General features: G+C 29.0%; 1 protein-coding gene across 4 annotated transcripts in view; it reads left to right on the top strand.

The window, feature by feature from the left end:
- The window catches only part of LOC142331110 (zinc finger protein castor homolog 1-like), a 336,060-nt gene that overhangs the window by 267,643 nt on the left and 44,521 nt on the right, over positions 1 to 23,896 (top strand). For 3 of the 4 annotated variants that reach the window (XM_075376798.1, XM_075376790.1, XM_075376803.1), the window contains 10 exons: positions 5,514 to 5,730; positions 7,540 to 7,814; positions 9,331 to 9,646; positions 10,520 to 10,724; positions 13,678 to 13,810; positions 15,021 to 15,161; positions 18,251 to 18,265; positions 19,725 to 19,892; positions 20,871 to 21,097; positions 21,652 to 21,809. In XM_075376798.1, coding sequence (XP_075232913.1) covers positions 5,514 to 5,730; positions 7,540 to 7,814; positions 9,331 to 9,646; positions 10,520 to 10,724; positions 13,678 to 13,810; positions 15,021 to 15,161; positions 18,251 to 18,265; positions 19,725 to 19,892; positions 20,871 to 21,097; positions 21,652 to 21,809 — 1,855 coding nt within the window. The remainder of the gene's footprint in view (positions 1 to 5,513; positions 5,731 to 7,539; positions 7,815 to 9,330; positions 9,647 to 10,519; positions 10,725 to 13,677; positions 13,811 to 15,020; positions 15,162 to 18,250; positions 18,266 to 19,724; positions 19,893 to 20,870; positions 21,098 to 21,651; positions 21,810 to 23,896) is intronic. The other variant, XM_075376811.1, reaches the window with a different exon arrangement.

The following is a 23,896-nucleotide window of genomic DNA, read 5'->3' as shown; positions in this document are numbered from 1 at the left end:
TTAGTCATTTGATTAATTCAAATTTGACATTTGATTTATTTAATCAATTTATTTATTTTATTTCAGGCACTATTATGTTATAGCTCAGAGTTTCTTACTTTCATTAAGTATTCACAATAATTTTGTAATTTAATAAATGTTGTCTATATGTATGACAGTGATGTTATTAAGCTTAGATAAATTTAATCCATTGCTCCATATTTACCACTGATGTAACTCACTTAATCAAGCCCCTGGCCTATGTGCAGAATAATCCTGGTTCAGTTCTTTAGGCTGTGATTACTTTTTCATCATCTGCTCATGTCATCTTCATGCACTTATATCCTAGAAACATATTGAAGCTATTTTAATGTATTTAATGAATAAAATAAATAAGTGAATTTAATAATAAAAGAAAAGAATGTATGACAAAATTTAAAAGTATTCTTTTATTATTGAAAACATTACATATTTCTCAAAATTATTTTTGTATCAAGGACGATAACGTTGATTTAAATAAATTATTTTAATTGCATTTTGTATCTTTGGTTTACATCAATAAATGTTCCTATATTACTGTTATTTACTTTTATTTCATTCGTTTTGAATTGTTACTATTTACATAAAAATGTTTTTATATGATATGAATATTGCACATCTTAAATAAAACTTTACATTAAAATAAATCAATTACTGTTCGTTGAATGAACATACTTTCACTTTTCTAAAGTTCAGTTTTTTTTTATTCCATTCTAGTCATGAAGTAGTTGTTTTAATACCTTAAAACTGGTAAATAAAATAAAATATAATACAATACATTTTAATGAGTTTGTAATCCAGTTGTAAGAAATGTATGACTGAGATTAGTTTCATATACAGTAAGTGCTTTTTGTTAAAATTATTTATATTATATGACTTCACTGAATTAAAAATCTTTTTTTATACCTGTAAGATAACCTTTCATTCCAGCACGTTATAGAAATTACATGTACTTGTCCTGAATTTATATAGAAATTATTAAGTATATGATTATAATAAACAGTATTTTCTGTATGTTTTTATCTATATAAAAATATTGTTTAATGTTTATACTTTGTAAGTAAAGTACAGTTAGCTTACACTATAATAATTCAGTAGCTTTAAGAATAATTCAGTAATTATTCTGAAAGGAGTTTCTTTGGTTTTGATGTTATTTTTTCAGTAGAATTCAAGATTCAAAATTGTACATATTAATACATAAAATTCAGTAATTATAATTTGCTTAAAGCACAACTCATTCACTGGAGTGTGTAGACTGTGGTTTTTGCCCAACTGATTTTGTTGTTTTTGCCTTTTGATGTAAGTACAAGCTATTTGTTGAAATTTTTGAACCATTAAGGGAGGAGTTACTGGAAAAATGGAGGAATGATAAAAGAAAGGCAAAATATGTGGTTTGATTTGAATTAAGTATTGCATCAAGTAATATTTTGGAATTGCTTGTGTAGTTTTTTGTATATATATATATTCATATGAGTATGCTTCAAAAAGCTATTATATATAAATGTTTTCTCCCTTTATATTATTCACTTAGTTCAAATAATATTTTTGGAACATGTATTTCCCTGTTAATTTATATTTCAAGCAGTAATCAATAAAGTTGGGTTAATATGTTTTTAAATTCTCTGAATAACATATGTAAAAAATATTACACAAGTTTGACTTATGAAATAACTGAAACCACCCGTAAATTAAATATTAGCTATTTTTCCCAAAATTTCAACTATAAAATTTTATTCACAGCAGAATTATCTGATCTATTACCATCTTATAATAACATAAAATATATTTATATATGTTGTAGTATTTACTCTACACCATGGTTGCCATAGTCTTTGTAAATCTTATTGATAGGATATTTCACAAAAATCTCTGAATACATAAATGTTTTAACAGATTTGTTGAACACCACTTTACTAATAACATGTATACGTGAAATTTCTTGTATCTACCTTACAGTATTAATGTTGTCAGTTTAATAAAAATGTGTAAAATCAGATAAAAAAAAATATTAAATGATCGACTAGATGACACAGTCAGTGTATTCTGCTGTAGAAAATTCATGATTACTTCAGTATAAGGTATTAAATTCAAGAAATAGATTAAACTTATTATTAGCACATATAAGCGATTCAAGCTATGTTATGTGCTAAATATTGAAGAAATATGTTTTCAGTATAAGTCATAGTTACTGTTATTGTAATACTGTGTTGTAGTAGTAGTGTAATTTAGCAATGATTATTTTATATTGATATCTATTCTTATTATGTAATGGTTTAAGGAGTTCAGTTCATGTAATTGTAATAGTTTGCTTTGTTATTCTATAAAATTTTGTTTGCTCATGTGGCATTGATATTTATATAATTTAATATACTGTAAATATTAGATTCATAGTCTAGGAACATATATATTCTATTCTATCTATTTATACCAATGTTTATAGACTATATGAGTACTTTGCGTGTTTCCAAAAAGATATTATATGTAGCAATCAGGAATTAGCTTCTAAAATATCATTTAAGAAGAATTTACCCCACAACCTTCAACTGATTATATGTATAGAAATTTAGTAATTCATTTTTTTGTGTAGTTGATAAAATATACAGACAAACTGCAGTGGAAGTTCATTGTGGCTGTAATATCAGTGGAATAAAATTTTGTCCAGGAAGCTTGATTATTACGTAACGTTTTCTTTATTTGTATTTACAGTAATGTAATTATGTACTAGTAGTCTCTATAAAGTGAACAAAAATGGTACATTTTATTTTTATGTTTCCCTCCACTGACTGATACAAATTTTGATTTTCTTAGATATAAACCATACCATATGCAAGTATCAAAACTTTGCATTTTTCATTATTCAACTCGTCAGGTCTTTGCACGATTGATGACTTTTTGAAAATTTACTTATAAATTGAGTACATTGTATGTATTGGCTTACATGAGAAATACTTTTATTGAATATTTAGGCTAAAGCAAGTAAATCTTATTTAAAAAGTTTGACATTATGAATAAACACTTATTTTTTGTTGGTTAGAATAAAACAAGTAAATCTTATTTGAATAGTTTATTATGAATAAACACTTATTTTTTTGTTGGAAGTGTGAAATATGATTCGTGTTTGGCATTTATATTCCATCTGTTTTCTACATCAGTTATCCTTTATGTGAAGTTCTCAGGATCCAGTGAATTTCCAAACAAAAGAAGTGAAGGGAAGTGATGCCATCTAAGTGAGGTTTTTCCTAAAACCAAGAGGATCAAATAATTACTAAATAAAAAATTAATCAGTATCAATAAGCAGATTTAGTTCTATATTAATTAATTTAACTTAAAATATTTCTTTAAAAAAGGTATAGTATTAAAGTATGTGGCATTAATTAATTAATTAACTTTGAGAATAGATCAAAATTTTGTAATTGAGTAAGAATACAACTTAACATTAATAAATCTCTATAAAATTTTGAATTTTTTTATTGAAATCAAATTAAATAAACATTTTTTCAGTAAATTTTATCTCATTAAAAATAATTAGGGTATATATTACTTTTACCTTTTTTTTAATAATATTTTTTTTTAGAAATTAATAAAAACTTAAGATATTTTATGAAGAACCTAAATCATAAGAGAAATTTTTATTTTTCTTAAAAGAGAAAAGTTCCTGAGGACTTAAAAAAACAGTACTTACTGAAAAATAAAATAATGCAATAAACACTAAGGTGCTGTTATAAATATTTTTTATACTTTTTGTATTACATTTTTAAAAATTTTCTTCTAAGTAGTTATGAGGTTTGGTAAAAAAGTATATGGAATTTTTAAATTTCCTGGGTTGTATAAATCCAACTACCACCATGTTTTTGTTGTGTTGGTACACTTGTCCCTTACATTTATTTACATTGATAGTCATATTGGATGCTTAGTTTATTGTTGACTGTCAAAAAGTTTTGTCGTGTTTTGGTATGATCAGTAATTTTTAACTTGTGAAAAAGATAGAACACAAAAAATTTGCATTAAATTTTGCTTTAAGAATGGAATAAAGTACAGCATTATATTGGAAATGTTGAATGTTGCTTTAGGCGATTCTTCTATGAATAAAACAAGCATTTACAAGTGGTACAAACATATCCAAGAGGGCCGTAAGACGTTGAAGATGACGAACACCCTGGACATTCCAGCACATCAACAACCGATGATAACGTTGAAAAAGTGAAGAAAATGATTATGGACAATCGCTTTTTTTGGATGTTTTGGGTATGAAACTTGTGGCAGAAAAATTTGTTCCAAAATTGTTGAATTTCAATCAAAAGCAGTGCTGAATAAACATTACTCAAGAGTAGCTGAATGAAGTGAATGATGATCCAGAACTGCTCAAACAGGTCATAACTGATGATGAAACATGGTTTATGTGTATGACGTCAAAACTAAGGCCAGTTGTCTCAATGAAAGCTTTCTGAAGAGCCGAAACCGAAAAAAGCTCATCAAGTTTGATCAAATGTGAAGTTTCTGATCACTATTTTCTTTGATTTTAACGGCTCAGTGTATCATGAATTTTTTCCACCAGATTGTATGGTCAATAAGGAGTACTTCCTAGAAGTTCTACCCCCATCTGCGTGAAACGGTTGAAAGAAACGCCCAGATTTGTGGTGAAACAATTTATGGCTATTGCACCTGCACACATTTTATTGCTTGTTTGTGAATTTTTTACCAAAATCACCATTATGATGCCTCAGCCTTCGTATTTTCCTGTTATGACCCCCTGTGACTTCTTCCTATTCCCCAGTTTGAAAAGAATCATTAAAGGATAACGTTTTGACAACATTGAAGAGGTAAAGATAGAATTGCTGAAGGAGCCAAATGCCATACCAAACATTGCGTTCCAGAGGTGCTTCGAAGATTGGAAAAAGCACTGGCACAAATGTATTATATCTGAAGAGGAGTACTTTGAAAGTGACAAAATCAGTATTGATAAATAAATAAAAATTTTTTGAGAAAAACTAAAATTCTGTGTATTTTTTTATCAAATCTTGTAAAATTAGAATTAAATGATCTAGAAGTCTGCTTTGTTAGTTAATATTTTATTTTTGTAAACCATTGCTTAAGTAATAAGTAGCAGTTATAGTTTCTGGTAAGAACACCTGTAGATTTTTCTGTTACATAAATTAAAGTTACTAATGATGGCTATAAATTTAACTGAAAATATCTTGATGTATATAAAAAAGTCTTAAGTAAATTTTTTTTATTAAAAATTAATTATTTTGTGTGATTTTCATTGCTGACATCATGTATAACAATATTATTGACCCTTCTGTTACTTCATTGCTGTGCTATGATTTATTTTGCTTGTAAACAATTTTTATAATTTTCCTTCAGATTAAATGAGCTGTGAAGTTTTCACTTTTTATTAATATTTTGGTTTTTAGAAAATTTCATTCAACCATTCATCTCCAATATTTTTTTTTATAATGTTAGCTTAATATTTACAGTAATTTTTATATTTCCAGGGAACTTGTGATAAAGTTTATATAAGTACATCAGATGTGCAAATGCATGCTAATTATCATCGTAAGGATTCTGCTATTATTAAAGAAGGCTTCCAAAGATTGAGAGCTACAGAGGAGTGCCGTACACCATACTGTGCCTTTTATGGACAGAGAACTACCCATTTCCATTGTCGAAGGGACCACTGCCAATTTACATTTAAAAACAAAGCTGATATGGGTATGTTACTTGAAATCTCAAAAAAAATCTTCGAAAAAAGAAATTAAATACCACGGTTCACTTTCTAAATATGTGAATATGTGTTTCCATAAGATCCATTTAGACTTCTTATGCAGCTTCTATGTCAGTGGTGTTGTAGTATTGCTGTAATGATGACATTTTGATGACGTCTGTTTTGAAGTTGTTTGGTAACTCCTTTTGTATGTAGTTAAATGGTATACTACTATGATTCTTCATTTTGTTTGTTTTTTGTAATTTTTTTAAAATTAATATAAATTTTACGTATTGTCTGTCCTTTTTCTGGTTATTACTATGAACAAAATGAAAGCCACTTGTAGGCCTGAAAGTCACTGATAGGGTTCAATATCACATGATTTCAGTTGTCTAGACTTGCAAATATCCAACATGTTTATATCAAACATTAACATACTCGGTGAAGAAGGCTACATGAAACACTTTACTCCTCTCTTTCTCTAGTAGGATAGGATGCTTGCAATTCCTGAGAATGTTATGACACTTTTGAGTTGCTGATATCTCTTCAGATCACGTGTAATTTTTTGGTTGTCACCTCATATATATGCTATTGTTAAGAGTGATATGATGATCTTAGTTAAATGAGGGTGTTGTTTATTAGTGTGTTTATGTGATCTCAGGTTTTCTAACCACTTTAATGTGAGGTACAGGTGCAGCCTATACTGCTGACAAAGAAGCTACATAAAAATATCTTCTGGATATACAATTCCATTTATTTAGAAACTTGATAATTTTATTTCATTTGTTTTAATAAATGAAACTATTACTACTAAATGAAACTAAATGAAACTATTACATCTCATTCATTTTATTTAAATTTTTTCCAATTTTTCTTTTAAATTTCAGTTTTGATCAGATTAAATATTGTTTTAAATTGATAATACAGAAATACTCAAAATATTTTAGTATATGTAAATTTCTTGAAAATCTAATTTAATCACAATTAGTAAGTCCATATTAATGTACAGGTTTCTGCTGTACTGGTTAAAAATGATAAGGATATGTAAGATTTAGAGATTATCAGGATTTTGAAAAATAAAGAAGACATTCCTTATCTTCTACCACTAATCACTAAAGGAATCTATTCTTTATTATCATAATACATTTATTATTTTCCATAATTGTTATGGTTCCATTTATTATTTTATCATAATTGTAATTTTTCATATTAATTCTATAGATCAGTAAATGAAACCAAAAATGAAATAATTTGCTTCATCAGTCTTGTTTTTTTCTATTTACTACATGTCTAGCTGTATTTGTGTATTATGTATTGTAAAAATCAAAAAATTGCAAAGAGTTTTCTCTAAATTTACATTACTTCTGCTGAATTAAAACAGTGTAAGAGTTGAACAATAAAGCCATTTATTTACATTCATTATCTTCTAACATAATTTCAAGAATTACTAAGTTAATAACTCGCTTAGCACATTAAACATAAATGTATGATGATTTAAGAGATTCTTCTTTAGCCTGATGATTGTCTAATTACTGTATGTGTGTAGTTTTAAGTATATAGTAATGAATATTTTTTATTTCCATAATCCGTTTATAACTTATTTTAGTTTGTTTTATTATATGTAATTATGGTACTGAATTCAATTCTAAATACAGCCTAAAAATGTTATGTTATGGTTTAAATCTTATTGAAGGTAAACGTGTTGTTAAAATCATACACTTTACAAAATGTTCTAATAGTATTTATTAATTTTTTATTATAAACATTGTTTGACATGTAATATACTTCATTTCATGTGATTGTTTTATTGTTTTCAGAAAAACATAAAACATATCACATAAAGGATGAGCAACTAGCAAGAGATGGTTTCAAAAAGTTCCTTAAACCAGATATTTGTGGATTTCCAAACTGTAGATTTTCTCAAGTCTGCAATCACATTCATTGTGTTCGTGATGGCTGTTCCTATGTTCTCCATTCTAGTGGCCAGCTTCTCAGTCACAAGAGAAAACACGAAAGAAAAGATAGTGAGATTGCATACAGAAAATTCAAACTGGCACAACAAGCTGTTGTAAATATAGCTAATAACGATCAGGTGATCATAATTACCCATAAAATTTATTGTATTATGTGCACTCATAAAATTATTGTAACTTTTTTGACATTCCTTGTTATTTAAATTTGTCAGTTGAAATCATACATCTTTATAAAAGAGTAGAGCACCATTACAAAGTAATGAGAGTAACAAAAATTACTATTCAGTCATAGTATGAATAGAAATACAACACTGATTTAATTCACAAAGTATTCATTTTATTTTTACAGTGTTTACTTAAAAGTTAAATCTTAAAATAAAAGTATCCATTGTGTCATGGCATTATTACTTTTTTGTGGTAGGAGGGGGGGGAGAAACATTGTGATAAAATGAAATGAATTTTGTTTTCAGTTAGTTGCTGATAATTTTTAAGTTTTAATCATAAATTTACTTGAATAAATGTTGAATTCAGTGAATGGCTTGTCATGCAGTTTCATTTTATTATGGCCTTTTTATATTTACTTGGAACTGTTTTGTAGATATGGTTGAGTGCCTGCATGAATGAATTTACACATTTAATTTTATTGAATTTTTTTAGAATGTTGTCTTTTTTTTGATATGTCAGATTTATAAATAAAATAAGTATTTATCCAGAACTTTTCCATAGAATGATGTAATTTAATGGCAAATTTTATTATGTATGCTTATAAAAAACTTAGAAAAAAAGTTTTTTTTCAATTCTCATTGAGAAATAAACCTGATGGCATAATCCATCGTCAGGTTTTGAATTGTTCATTACTTTTTTCTTAATAGTTTTGTGTGAATATATTATAGTTTTTAGAAGAGGATCACTCAGTATTGCTTCATTGGTTCAGTATTACTTCATCTTTTGAATGGTATTGATTTTATTGTTTCATGTAGTTTTAACAGAATAAGAGAATTACTGACAAGAAAGGATATAGAGCACAAGTGGTCAACACTTATTTTATTTTAATCTTACTGTGAGTTCAGTTCACAGGTATCAGTTTTCTTAGTTTCAATTTGTTACATCAGATGCTGCGTATTCTTGCTATGGACAGGAGACCATTACTTCTTATATTTGTAAATATTTCCATTGATGTAAATAATATGTTTTCTTAAACAACTGGTAAATTGGATTCTAAAAACAGCTTCATTACATTTATAACACCCTAATACCTTCAAAAAGCTTTTCTGACACTATTTAGATGTACGTCAACTTCTAAAATATTATTCTGTATTATAGTATATGACTATATTACATATGTCTTTTCTAAACGTAACATTTTATTTTGCTTAAAAATTATAGTTATAGTGAGTAATTTTAAATTCCTTTTTCTTAAATTAGTACTGGTTATGTAACAGCTTTACTTTCAGAAGTGTATAAAATTAAGTTTATGTGAATATTTATTCTTTTTTTCATTCTGCTTCTTAATTATTACAATTTTTTATTTGTGTATTGTCTGTATGTGCATGGACACATTTATTCATGAACAATATTATAACTGTATAATAACATCTATAAAGTTAAGTTTACCAATATCTAATTATTTTACAGATAAGTCAACATGGAGACGGGTCTAACCTTTCTCCCAGCACAAGTGGTTCACTACAACTCTTACACCAGGCTTCATCATTAGCTGCTCTAACGGCACTCCATGATAGCAACTTTAGCTCTAGCTCCAGTGAGGGTCGTGTTTCCCCTATAACGTCTATATCGGTGTCTACCTCTACATCAGTCTTAGGACCAGTACCTACGCCCACCACATCATCAACATCATCCTCGTCTTCAGTATCTATACCTCAAGTTCATACAACTCAAACTAGTACTACACCTGCTCCTACTACTCCTCTTCAATTAAAATTAAACCCAGGTCAGTTAAAGATTATTTGTGGTCATCTAAAATATTACAGTATAATGTTATATAATACTAATGATGTAATTTGTTTTTTCCAAAACAAATGTTGAATGTTTTGTTAGTGTTAGAGATTTAATTCCTAAATCCTGATTAAAGTTTTTCATATTTTGTTAGCTTAATCTTAGATGTTTTTAAGCTGCTTTATAGTTAGGGTACTCATCTTTGTCAAGTTTACACAGCTGCAGCAATTTAAAAAAATAATAATTTCTGTTTTTTTTTTAAATTTCTATAGAAGCTCAATTGAAAAAGTTACTAAAGTTCAAATTAAATTTTTCTTACAACAGGAATGCTCATATAGCTATTTGCATAACTACTGTATTATATTGAATACCATTAGTTACACTGATAATCAGTGACTGTTGTTACTAATACATGTCATTAAGTAAAGTAGCAGTTACCTAATAATGTTAAAATTGTTTCAGTTGTACATTTTGAATTGCTGAATGCATTTCTGTACTGTATTCGCATATTTACTTCTCTAATTTTAATTTCTTAACCATATGAATGTAACATGGATGTTGGTGGTACAGATGACAATATTTGACGTACTGGGTCTTAACTACATTGATAACATTTTTAGTAATTACATCAAATTCGATTACTTACTGAGAACATGTTAGGAATGTTTGTTGTTCACAATCATTACAGTTGAAGCATAGAGGTAGGAACCAGATATTTAATTTCATTATTCATCTTCTAAATTTTGAAAGTGAAATAACATCAGCCCTGGATGTTCTATAAATATTACCTATTGTATTTTTCTTGACTGTTAATATACATTGTTAAGGTTAGAAGTGTGTGAATGAACATGTAATTTTCTATTTGCAGGTACACCTCCATCACCTTTTTTTATTGATCAGATGGCACCATCAATGCCTGCAATTGACCTCAGTAGTGATGAAACATTGGAGTTATGGCCCAGATTCATGACTCATACAACTGCCAGTCAGCTCTGTTCTGTTGGAACCAAATGTTCCCTTTATCAGAAAGATCACTTCCATTGCAAAGATCCAAGTTGTGAAATTCCATTTAGGTAAGAAAAGATGTGAAATTATTATTAATACATTGCTGATTGCTATAAACATATTTCTATTGTATCAATTAATTTACAAATAAATTTTACTTATACAGAAACACTAATATTTTGGGATAATTGTTGGAGAAAAATCTTTAAAGCGTTCATTCCTTTTTAAGCTATAAGAGATTTAATTCTTTATTCATGTATAGTTACCTAGAAAGGTTACTTTTGTGAATTTTTTATATTAATATATTAATGTATAAAACAAGAACAGATCAATACATGTTCATATATTATTTCTCCTATTTGTATGTAATCTAACTGAAGAAAAATCAAGTGATGTGATTATGATAGCTAGATATGATTAGGTGGGCCTATAAAAGAGATAGATAAGTCTTGATCTATAAAACATCTGTTACAAAGTTTGAACTTTTTAATGCATTATTTTATTTATTTTTTTTTGGTGGGGGGATTGGTATTAGTACAGATAATCTGAAAATACGAGGTGTGTGAGAAAAGTAATGAGACCAACTTTTTACTTACCAAAGTTTTTATTTTTTTCAAACAACAATATTATCCCCTACAAAGTAGTTCCCTTGGGCAGCTAATCACCAGAGTCATTTTTCCCACTCCTGGTAGCAGCGCTGGAAGGCTTCAACTGGTAGGGCTTTTAACTGGTTGGTCACAGTCTTTTGAATGGTCTCCAGAGTACCAAAATGACGTCCTTTTAAGATATGTTTCATTGTCGGGAAAAGGGAAGCGTTTAAATCACTCATCATCCTTATTGTTACACGACCGTCTGATCTCACAAGAACCCTCACACGCTCAACGTTTTCGTCAGATTTTGAAGTTGAAGGTCTCCCTGAATGAGGTTTTCAACATGTTCTCGCCCTTCCAAAAATGATTTGTGCCAGCGGAAAACTTGTGCTCTTCATAAGCAATGTTCTCCATAGGCCTATTTCAAAGATCAAACTCGCAGATCACTAAGTTTAACACAAAACTTGATTGCACAATGTTGCTCTAAATTCCGATGCTTCATTTTCATAACACACAACAAAAACACAACTTCACTGATGGCGCTGTCAAAAATAATGTGTTGACTGAATGGAGTTGAAATTCATACTGAGTATGGGAAGGGATGAACAAACCGGTCTAGCACAGACCAGTAGACACAACATTGCCACATTGCTCATAGTGTTACCAATCTCATTACTTTTCCCTCACACCTCGTAAGAGAATGGATATTTCACATAATGAATGTTAATTGCTTATTTCATGACAGTTGTGTTATGCCCTGCTTTAGTAGTAAACAAAATGTTAGATTTTATTTTTTCCAAAACATACGTGATACTAATCTGAAAACTTAAAATTTGCTTTAAAACAAAATATTTTTTACATTGTTATCTTATATGTATTTTACTCCTTTATTTTCTTTATATCACTGTGTTTTCAAAAATCACAGTATTGTAATGATTTTTCATTTGTACGTTATGTATCTTCTGTAAAGATTGTTGAAGGTTTGTTAGAATTTTATTAGATGAAGTAGAAGGGATATCTCTAAAAAAAAAAAATGGGAAATTTCTCTCCTTAAGGTTGGTGAACCGGTGTCGTTCATTGTTGTCTGTAAGTTGTTGCATTGTAGTATCTTTGATTACATGTGAGTTATTACGTTATAAAATGAATAGGAAAATCTATGTTGTTGGTGACTATAATATGTGGAGCCATTAAAACATTAAGCTGATTGAAATTCATAGGCAGTTGGTTGCTATGTGCGGTGATAATGTAAAGAATGAAGGAAATGTCCGAAAATGGTGTGAAAGGTTTAGAAATAACAGAATTAATGTGCATGATGAAGAATTTCAGGGAGTCTCTCGATAATCACAGAGGACTTCTTGAAATGCGTCGATAATGAAATCAGAAAACATCGTCGCTCAACGATTTCCGACCTGGCCTTTCTTTTTCCTGATGTTTCAAGAGCTGTTACTGGTCGCATTGTTCATGACTGTTTAGGCCTTAGAAAGGTTTGTGGATGTTGGTGCCGCACATCTTAACGGACCTCACAAAAAAATCCAAATGGGATCTGCTTTTGAATTTTTGATGTGCTACACAGAAAAAGGTAATGACTTCCTTAATTCAGTTGTTACCGGCGATGAAACATGGATTTCATAATACATGCCAGAGTGAAAATGGCAGTCAAGTGAATGGCGTCATCCTCAATCACCAACCAGACCAACAAAGGTCAAGCCGCAGCCATTTGGACACAAAGTGATGGCCACAGTCTTTTGGGATCGGTTTGGCATACTGCTGATTGATTTCATGCCACGTGGAACAACTATAAATGCAGGAGCCTACTGCGAAACTCTACATAAGTTATGGCGCGCCATTCAAAATTGGCGAAGTGAATGGCTGACCAATGCCATCATCCTGCAACATGATAATGTATGTCCACATGTTGCGTTTTCAACACGTGATTTACTGAGAACATTTAGATGGGAAATTGAAATTCACCCAACATATAGTCCGGACTTAGTTCCTTCTGATTACCATTTGTTTGGGAAATTGAAAGAATTTTAGAGTGGTAAGTGATTCACAGGTGACGATGTACTTAAAAATGCTATTAATTAGTGGCTAAATGGAAGAAGAAGAATACAAGTGTATATTAAAGCTGGTGTATCACTACGAAAAATGTCTTAATTCATGTGACAATTACATACAGAATTGGTATAAGGTGTGTAGTTTAAGAGAAATAAAAAATATTTTAAAGTTTTCAGAATAAATTTTTTTACAATGAAACGATCTTTACTTTTCAGATAACCTCTCATATAATCTACTGTATTCTAGTGTAATGTAGATGCGCTGTATGATGTATAGTGAAATTATATAAGTGACTTATTTAAATCACAAATTTTGAATATTTATTTATTGTTATATTTTAAATCTTTTGTAACATGTTACAATTTTATTACAGGTGCCTTGAAAGTGCTGAAAATCATGCAAGAATGCATGAAACGCAGGAGCAGTTAAATGAAAATTTTTATCAAGAAAATGCTGTTCTTTGTCAGGAGACTTGTCCTCATGATAAACATTACCATTGCACTTGGGTAATTATGTCCACAAAGTAATATGAAATCACTTTAATAAAAATGTGCCATACTAGACTTCCCCACAAGTGAACAGTAAACTCTTCATCTTTGCCTAAAAACGACAAACATTCTCAAGCAAATTATACCTGATTTCCAATCTTACATGGTTTTAACTCTTGAAATATTTAAATATTTTATGGGTGTAAATGTAAATCTTCATGCAATATTCTTAAATGATAGTTGCAGAAATGTTTAATGCTACTGCATGGTGTTCAGCAGAGTGTGTTGGACTCTTATTGGTTGCTACACTAACAGCATTAGTGTTTCCACTAACGCTTTTTCATCCACCTAGAAAGTTATTTTTTAAAGCAGATCCTTTTGTTTCAAAATCTCTCGCTCATCTTTTGATGGTATGAGCACTAAGTACATGATCATAATCCTGAAGATTAAATTCTGAACAATATACTGGTCTTGCAGCTTTATAATTGATATTATGAAATTCTTTAATAACAAAAACATGTTGCACACCCTGTCACTTCTCCATAAGAAAAACTGCAAAGGATCAGGTGAGCAACATAGTTCGAGCGTTATTCTTTTGTAATTGTGCACAGCCCTTTGACATTACCTGTACCATGGTTAACCTAGTAAAATTCTGAACATTTTCATTTCTAATTTTTCTCTTGTATAGAAAATATAAAAAAAATTCAATATTATATATTTAAATTTGGTTGTAGAAAATAGTAGTTTTGTAAGTTTCTGATTTTTTCACTGAAGTGAATTCACTAATACAAAAACTACAGATTTTTTATATTATGGTGAACATTTCTATCTTACTGGAAATGTTTATTTGTGTTTGTACACATAATTATGTTTTAGGTTATGAAGAAAGTACTTAATTTTTTATTTCAATAATAATAATACTTGTCTGTAACTTTTTTTGATCAAGAATACAAGTATTTGTTTTTACTTTATTTAATAAAATAAAACTATTTGTTAATATTTGATTATATTACATAAGATAATTGTTTACAAGAGATTAGACATGTAATTTTTTTTTTAATTAGATTGATTTTATAATAATTTGTGATATACTCTTACTAAATTATTTCTTGTATTACAATGTTTTACTTTCTAAAAAAGTTTTATTTTTCAATGAATGGTAGTATTTTGAAACCATATATAATAAAATACTTTCATTAGTATAATCTTTAATATTCTTATTGTTAAGGAGGGTTGTGGTGAAGCAGTACTGCCTGGAGATAGACTTGAACATATCAGGGCTCATGAAATTTCAGCAGCACAAAGTAATTCCCTTGATGCATTATTTAGAAGAAAACGTGGACGTCCTCCTAAAAACAGAGTTATAGAGGTAGGAATCTTTTATGTAATCATTTGTAATATACTGTAGTTACTGAATGAAATATATAATTAAAAAATTTATCATTAAAAAATATAGCCCACTGGCTTGTCATCAGAAATTACTTGTTTAATAGTTGATTTTCAAAATCGAAAGTTTGAGGTTCAAATTCTAATAAAATTAAATAAAGTTTCTTTTATACAGATTTGAATATTAGAAAACGAATATACAATGTACTTTGAGGATTTAGGTTAAATTAACCACAGATCTAAAAATAGCAGATATAGTCTGCTGTACAACTACTACACCTCCATTTACTTAACATATATATCTCATCTGATTGTGCCATGGGATTGCTTATTGTTCACAAGTTGAGTAGATTTAAATGTACACATTAGGAATAAAATATATATATTAATATCACTGGATAAGCTTTTTATTAGTTATTTTATTAATTTGATTGTTTATTTATGTTCTACCCAGTTTTCTTGGTCTTGAGGAGGGAGATATGGGAAAACTTTTTACTGCCAAATATTCTCACATTTATTAACTTTTTTTTAATATGTAGAGAGCATTAACTAATTTTTCATTCATTAAAAAATTTATAATTTATTTTATCACTTTGAAGTTAGATCCATATTTAAATTGAACAAAATTGAATTTACTACAAAAAAATAAAATATTGTGAAAAAAGTTATTTATGCAAAATGTAACCCTGGATTCTCTTTTTTTACTTATTTATTTTTTGAAAATATCCTATTGTTATGTAAAAATATATTATAAATCTAAAGATTATTGAAAAATAAATCATTAATGATATCCAATAATAAAATTATTATTATTTTTATATCTTTATATATAAAAATGTTAAGTTTGTTTGTGTACGCTTCAAAAACTCAAAATGTTCTGCACCGATTGAGCTCAAATTTTAGCACGATATATAACCTGCATCAAACATTGTTTTTATCTATTTTTCGCATCAGTCACATACCCGCGACCACGAGAAAACTTTTTTTTTAACGGACAGCTGTGTACCAGTGACCGTTAAAAATGTCACATGTGAAACAATACCTGTTCCCAGTTACATTGTTTATTAAGAAAAAAAAAAACGTATCCACTTGCATCTGATTCAGATTATAATACAAACTGAATTAAATATTCACTTTAATCGAGGTACTTTTGTGTGATTGTGTCATGATTGAGCTGCGCCTATCACCAAATCGTAAGTAGAGGTTATGTTTTATTTCGGAGATAGTCAGAAAAAATATTAATTTTTTATAATTATTATTTAACTAATAATTTACTTATTTATTTAAGTTCATGTATTTAGTTAATATTATTAATTTTTAGCCACTTTTCAATACTGTCTGTCCTGTGTCTCATTGTTGTCGAGCTGCAGCTATGAGAATCACGAGAGATAGATGAAAAAAGTTTAAATAAATTTTTTTGGCCTTTTCAAAATGAAAATTTTTTGTTATTAAACTTTTTGTCCTTTCTGTCATGGTTTTCAACCTAGAGCTGTGAGAGCCATAAGAGGTTATAATCTTATCCGTTCCTTCTGTTCCATTGAAAACCGAAATAATGCCTTGCAGAAAATCGAATTTGGCCCGTCGCACTCGCCACAAAGAAGTATCAAGAAGACTGCTTTCGAATATCACTGAGGAAGAGCAGTCATCCGTACGAGAGAGGAACAGACTAAACACCAACCAGATACGTAACGTGGAACCAGCAGAAAGACGAGCAGCCAGGCTTGAGGATGCACGATTGCGAGCACATCAGTCGCGTTCTGCAGCAACAGATTTGGTTCATTCTCAACGGAATGAACGCAACAGGGTGAGGATAGCTGAAACACGAACCCAAAGAACAGCTGATCTGAATCTGCAATACAATCGTCTTGCGTTCCGGTACAATCCAGCTGTTGATTATAGTTCAAGTCGGCATGTTGTCATTGGCCAGATGAGTCATGTCTGTACCTACTGCCAGGCTCTAAAGTTTAATAATGAAATGAAAGGGATGTGTTGCGCTGGCGGAAAAATCAAATTGCCTCAACTTGATGCACCACCAGAGCCATTGAAAAATCTACTTGCTGGATCTACCGCTGAATCGAAGCATTTCCTATCGAACATCAGGAAATATAACTCTTGCTTCCAAATGACGTCATTTGGTGCGGAAATCGTGACGACTCAATTCATGCCAACTTTTAAAATCAAAGGGCAAATATATCACAAAGCTGGCTCCCTGCTCCTATTCCCAGATAGTGACCATAAATTCCTTCAAATGTACTTCATTGGTGATGATAGAGATGAAGTCGATGCACGTTGTGGAATACATACTTCTCTAAGAAGATCCATTATTTTGCAGCTACAGAAGCTCCTTCACGAAAGGAACAATTTGGTGCGTTTGTTCAAAACGGCAATTGATATGATGCCATCAGATACCCACAAGATTGCCATTCACGCAGACAAAACGCCCACTGGAGAACATGTCCGGAGATATAATGCTCCAACTATAGACGAAGTAGCAATTGTCATAGTCGGAGATCAGTTCCAACCTAGAGATATTGTTCTCCATCGAAGAAACGATCAATTGATAAACATCGCAGAAACTCACCGTTGTTACGATGCTTAACAATATCCATTTATCTTTTCGGATGGTGCCGATGAATATCATTTCAATGTGAAAATGATAAATCCAGTAAATGGTGCAGAAATCAACAAAAAGTGCAGCTCAATGAACTTTTACGCATACCGCTTAATGATTCGGAGGAACGAGGACAATTATATTTTGAAATGAAATATTCTCATCTATGCAACCACAATGTCCACAGCGAAGCATGGCAGGGTACAGCTAGTTATTGATAAATTTTTAGTTATTTGATGAATTTTAGTTAAGATATGGAGTATTAAAATATTTATGTATTTCTACATATTATCTAAATATGGTTTGATCAAGATGTCTTTTGTATAGTAGGAATTTAAAGTGAATATATAATAAATAAAATTAATGCTAAAATTTATAATGTATTGAGAAAGCTGACATCATGGTCAAGCTGTATTTGTTAAAATTCTATTTTCTTTAATTTTTCTTTTTTTTTGTTTTAGGTTTGGAATGATTATGTAAGTAAAATGAATCAGTAGCAGCATGTCTTAACTAACATTTTATGATTATAAGTTATAAACATTCAAACTTAAACTAAAAGCATGGGGTTTGCAAGTTATATCGATCAACATGTAGAGTAGAAAGAAATTTTTTTTTCTTTTGTATTTTTTACATGTAGAATCTAAGTGTTGTTACTCGTTTAATCCTTTTTATGGAATATGTAAGAAATAAACCTGTGAAAATGTCTTCTAAATTTATTTGGTCATTATGACTGGACAGTACTTATCAAAATTATATCTCCAAATTTCAGAAGTCTGAATATCCCACCACACTGTTTAAAATATATTATTTTTTGTGCTGTACATGAATCAACATTTCATTTGTAAAGTTTTGTCAAATTTATAATCATTTCATATTTGTGTATTAATATATTATGTTTGAATTCTAAGACAATTTTAAATGACAAAATTGAACAGTTATTCTGTTTATTATAATCAAACTAGAAATTAAAATAAAATTTAATGTAAATTAAAATGAAATTAAACAAAAAAGATTATTTGAATATTAAAAACTTTACTGAAGTAAAAATCAAAAATGATTTTTCATATAGGTTCAAGGATATGTAAAACTCTTGGAATAGTTGTGAAATATCCTTTAATTTTTTTGTTTTACTAATAATGAACAATCAGCAAACAGCAAACTTTGACAACTAAATTAGTTGAATTTTTTCTTTATGTTGCATTATTCATTATATATATATATATATATTTTTTTTTATGAGATTATGGGCTCAAGTGCCCATAATTTTCCATATGCTCATTAGCCCAAATGGAAATTTGTAGTGTATGAAAAATGCCATGCCTAACTGGGATTCGAACCCAGGAACCCGGATGAAAAGCCAAGACACTACCACTCTGCTACAGAGATGGGCTTATTATATATATATAAAAACCCCTATTGTTATCATTAATTATTAAATTTACTTTACTGTTGCAACCACTAATATGAACAAAGATAATAGTGGTAAACATAGTTAAATCAGTTTACCTTCTGTCTGCTATTTAAAAACATAATAATAAATTATGATTTTTGCTTTTTTCTAATCATTTCAAGCTTTTTTATAGGTTCATAGTCATTTCAAGCTTTCTTCAAAATCTTTAAGCTTCATTCTATGGATGGATAAGAGGCTCAGAATCTTTTATCAGACTCATCATTCTTATTTTTATAAGCAGTGCAAGATAAATTATACATATATAAGTTTAATTACTGTATGACTCTTTATGTAGAGATAAGCAAATTAAAAAAATATATATATTATTACAAATACAATATTTTTCAATCCATTTGTATGAAAAAACTTCTGAACATATACTACTATAACAGTTTTCAGTTTTCAGATGATCTTGGAAATGTATTATTTTTGTATGACTGCTCAATCGGTGAGGTGCTTTTATTAAAAAAATTTTCTGTAACTAGGCTGGTGGTTCAGGATCAGATTCTCCTCAAGCAATATTTACAAGTTTTAAACTTCCTAAACCTGCACCGAGTGGTGGGACAACTACACCACAACCTGAAGCTTCTGATCTACGAACACCTTCTCCTGCCATAGAAAACAGTACAACGAAGCCTTCACTTCAAATGCTGGTAAATATTTTTAATGGAAAATTATTAAATATCATATTAAAATATATTTTTTCTTTTTGTTTAAGGTTGAGCTGTTTTCTCATGGGCAAGTTTACTGAATTTATTAGATTAAAAAATATACATCTTCTGAAATATTTATTATAAAGCTACTCACCTTATAATCTGTAGTACTAATTTTTCAGATCTAAAAAAACTTCAGTGGGATTGTTTCACAAAGTGTTTTATTTCCTTATGAAGAATTATACTACATTCTTTGAAATACTGCTTACATGCAGTATGTAAATCTTATAATATTATTTTTACAACAGGACAATTTGTAGTTTACTAAAGATTTATTGCTAATTAACCTTCCTCGCAGCAACACATTCTCAAGACAGTACTGCCCTCCAGAAAATGCAAGTAAGGACATTGTATTCTACTTATGGATAACATTTTTATCAAAGTGTCATCTGTTTAAGAATCATGTAGTGTCTGTTATGCATATTTAATATGTTAAAGCATTAAAATATATATTCATTACTGTTTATTAAAACCTGAAGTATTACTGAGCATACTCTGCTAAGAATTAATTTTGAAGTTAAATTTCCTAACTGTCAGTTCTAGCTGTGCTGCATTGTTGTTAGACAACAAAATTGAGTACTCCATTTTGTTCAAAGTTCCAATAACTTCAATTTCATTCCACACGTTTAATATTTAACACTTTCACTTTAATATTGAAAATAACTTGGATAATTAAATTAGTGATAAGGTAATCATATTGTTGTTTTTAGCTGACATTGTGTTTTTTGGTGTCTTTAGATTATTTTTATTACAGTGATGTTTAGTTTTAATGGAATTTTAAAAATGTTTTAGTACTTTAGAGCAAATTTAAATTATGCGCATTAAAATCTGAAAATTATTAGCTGTTATACTATTTTATTTTATTGTAATTAATTTCTGCTGACAATTTATTTTAATGAAGTTTTTTTATTGTTGTAGGAGATGCATGGTTTTCAAGTCTATACAGATTCTTGTCCTGATTCATTATGTTTATTTTCACCAAAACCTCAACATTACCACTGCACACGTCCACGATGTTTCTTTGCTACTGATAGCGAAGAACAGCTGCTTGCTCATTCGAAGGATTTCCATGACAGTATTGAAATCCTTGATGGATTCCTATTTTTTGACAAATCTGTTGATTGTCGTATGGAAAGTTGCCATAGGTAAGGTCTCTTTAACAAATTTCTTTTCCCTTTTTATACAACTATTTTACTTTCTTTTTTGTTTTTAGTTTATTTATATTTTTGACTAATTACACTTGAATATTTTAATGTAATTAATAACTTTATTTTTGTAAATTTCTTATGATAGTATTATTAGGATTTTTTCTTTTATATATCTGTGATAAAAATTTTAACTACTTTTAATAGATAAAAAATTTGATTGAATTTAACTTCTGTAACTATTTGCCTGTTGTTTCTGACCTTCTGATAACCATAAATAATTCACTGCTGAATATTTTTTTTAGAAAAAGAGATTGGACTTCACTATTAAATGTCTGAATACATTGAAGATAAATCCTTAGGTTAGATAAATCTAACTAATTATGTAGTAAATCTATACAGATAAATCCTGTATAGATTTACTATAATTACTAGTTATAATTTTCATTAATTGTACTTAATTTAATTTTCTTCAAGTTACTTTAATTTGAAATAATTGCACTTCAAGTTCTTATTACAGGAGTTTTTTTAAATCTCTCATATCTCTGTTTCAGTAATAAAGTGAACAGACATTTTCACTGTATCCGTCCTGGTTGTGGTTATTCATTTGTTCGATACTCAAGTATGACTCTTCACCAAGCAAAGCACCTGGCAGAATCCTGTTCAGGACCTGGACGATCACCTGTTGGTAGTGATGTTTCAGTTGATCTCAGTAAGTACACAGTGCTTTTAAAATATAAGTAGACTTAATGTAATTCTAATTATTATTTATAAATGAGCCTTATTCTGTAATTATACTTCTTTCAGAATTAAGTGATTTATGAAGATACCAAAATGTGTCATTTTTTGTATATAATAACCAGAATTAAATAAATGAACATCATGATTTAGTTTTTGAATCCAATTGCATTATAACTGACCAAGTAAAATTAAATATACATACTAGGAAGTATTTTTTGATATTGTCTGTATATATGGTATCTTCTTGTTTTTGCTTTAAATATCAAAAGGTGTTCTCAGCTTCTAAATTTAAGTTATTTTGTAATTAATGTCATTATAGATTGATTTACAGATCTGTGTGATGAAGTGTGGTTAAACTTTATCACATTTCAGTAGTAGTGTACTAAGAACTCTTTCTTTCCTTCAAAATCTCTGTAGCCATGATCTTTCATGATGACTTTTTATTATGTTAAGAAAGGCTAGTTTATTATTCCATTAATAAAGAAGGGAACTGCCCCAGCATTCATCTGAAAGATTAAGGAAGCCAAAAACCTTAAACAGAACAATATCACAATAAAATTATAATTTATTAATGCAAAAATTAATAAATACAAAAGATAAGTTGTGGATAAAGTCTATAAACGTGTAAAGTAAGAAATATATGAAATAACAGAGATTTAAATAGGTAAAGATAATAAACAAAATCAAAACAAAAATAACCATTTTCAAAGTTTTTAATTAAAATTGATTTGAGTACAGTATGTGTTATTCATGCATGTTAAATGAGTTTAATTTAGTTAGTGTCATTTGAAACTTGAAGCTCATCAGCAGAGCATTGGCTTTTTTTTAAAGAATAATTATATTGTAACTATTTTGTAAGAAGATTCTTTTAATTATTCAACAATTTATAAAAAATGACTTCTAGAGCAAAGTAAGGCGCACTATAAACAAAAAATAATAACCAACTTAGGATTAACAATTAGAAAGTTTTTTTACAGTCACAGATGCTGTACTAACTGTGAAAACTAATCAAAATAAATTAAAATTTGAACAGAAAAAAAGCAAAAAAAAAAGATCATTGTATATGTCCTGAAGGAATATTAAAGAAAAAAAATGAATTTCCTATTAGGGGTAATGTTAAAAATGTATTGTATGATTTAATTTACACAAGCTTATTAGAATGAAAAATTTATTCTAACAAGAATTGTACAATTTTTTTTCAAGTTATGCCGTTTTTTTCGGTGTATAAGATGCACATTTTTACCTTAAAAATTCATTTTAAAAATGGGGTGCGTCTTATGCAATGAAGGTAAAGATTGTTTCCTCTTTTCAAAGTTATATGCACTCCATTTTCTGTTCCAAGATCTTTATAGCGGGTGAATGACACAACCGAGTTGATGTATGACCTTCATGTGATTTCTAGCATGTCATTGGCTCAGAACGGGGAGTCCCAATTTAAGTTGTGTAATCTCTTATCCAAATAATCAGTTACAGATGTTTTTCAGTATTGAGTTGATGTGTTACAACAGTGTGTTAGTTTGATAGTTTTTAGTGATGGAAAAATGTAGGCGACATTCTTACACTTCAAGTTACAAATTGCAGGTTGTAAAATATGCAGAAGAACGTGGAAATAGAGAAGCTGAAAGACATTTTGGACCTCCGCCTACAGAAAAAATGATTAGAACTTGGTGTGATCAAAAGGAGATATTCAATTTGCATAAAGAAAAGCACGTGGAACATGGTAAAGTTGTGAAATGGTCAGAACTCAAGACCAAAGTTTTAAAATGGGTGCAAGAAAATTGGCAAAATGGCATTGCCATTTCAACAAAAAATGATTTTTATAACATAGAAGATTTTAACGGTGGTGTGTCATGGTGTTACCGTTTCATGAAATGTAGTGGACTTTGTATGTGTACAAAAACAAAAATTAGTCAAATGGTGGCAAAAGAATATGAAGACAAAATTATTTCCTTTCATAAATATATGATTTAACACTGAAAAAATTACAATTTTGAAATAGGACAGATAGCCAATATGGGTGAACATCTCTAACTTTTGATGTACCCTCAAATAGAACTG

Source organism: Lycorma delicatula, chromosome 1, assembly GCF_047948215.1.
Source record: "Lycorma delicatula isolate Av1 chromosome 1, ASM4794821v1, whole genome shotgun sequence".
In the NCBI taxonomy this organism is placed as follows: domain Eukaryota; kingdom Metazoa; phylum Arthropoda; class Insecta; order Hemiptera; family Fulgoridae; genus Lycorma; species Lycorma delicatula.
The sequence above is the reverse complement of the archived record's forward strand: the minus strand, read 5'-3'. Positions and strand labels throughout refer to the sequence as shown.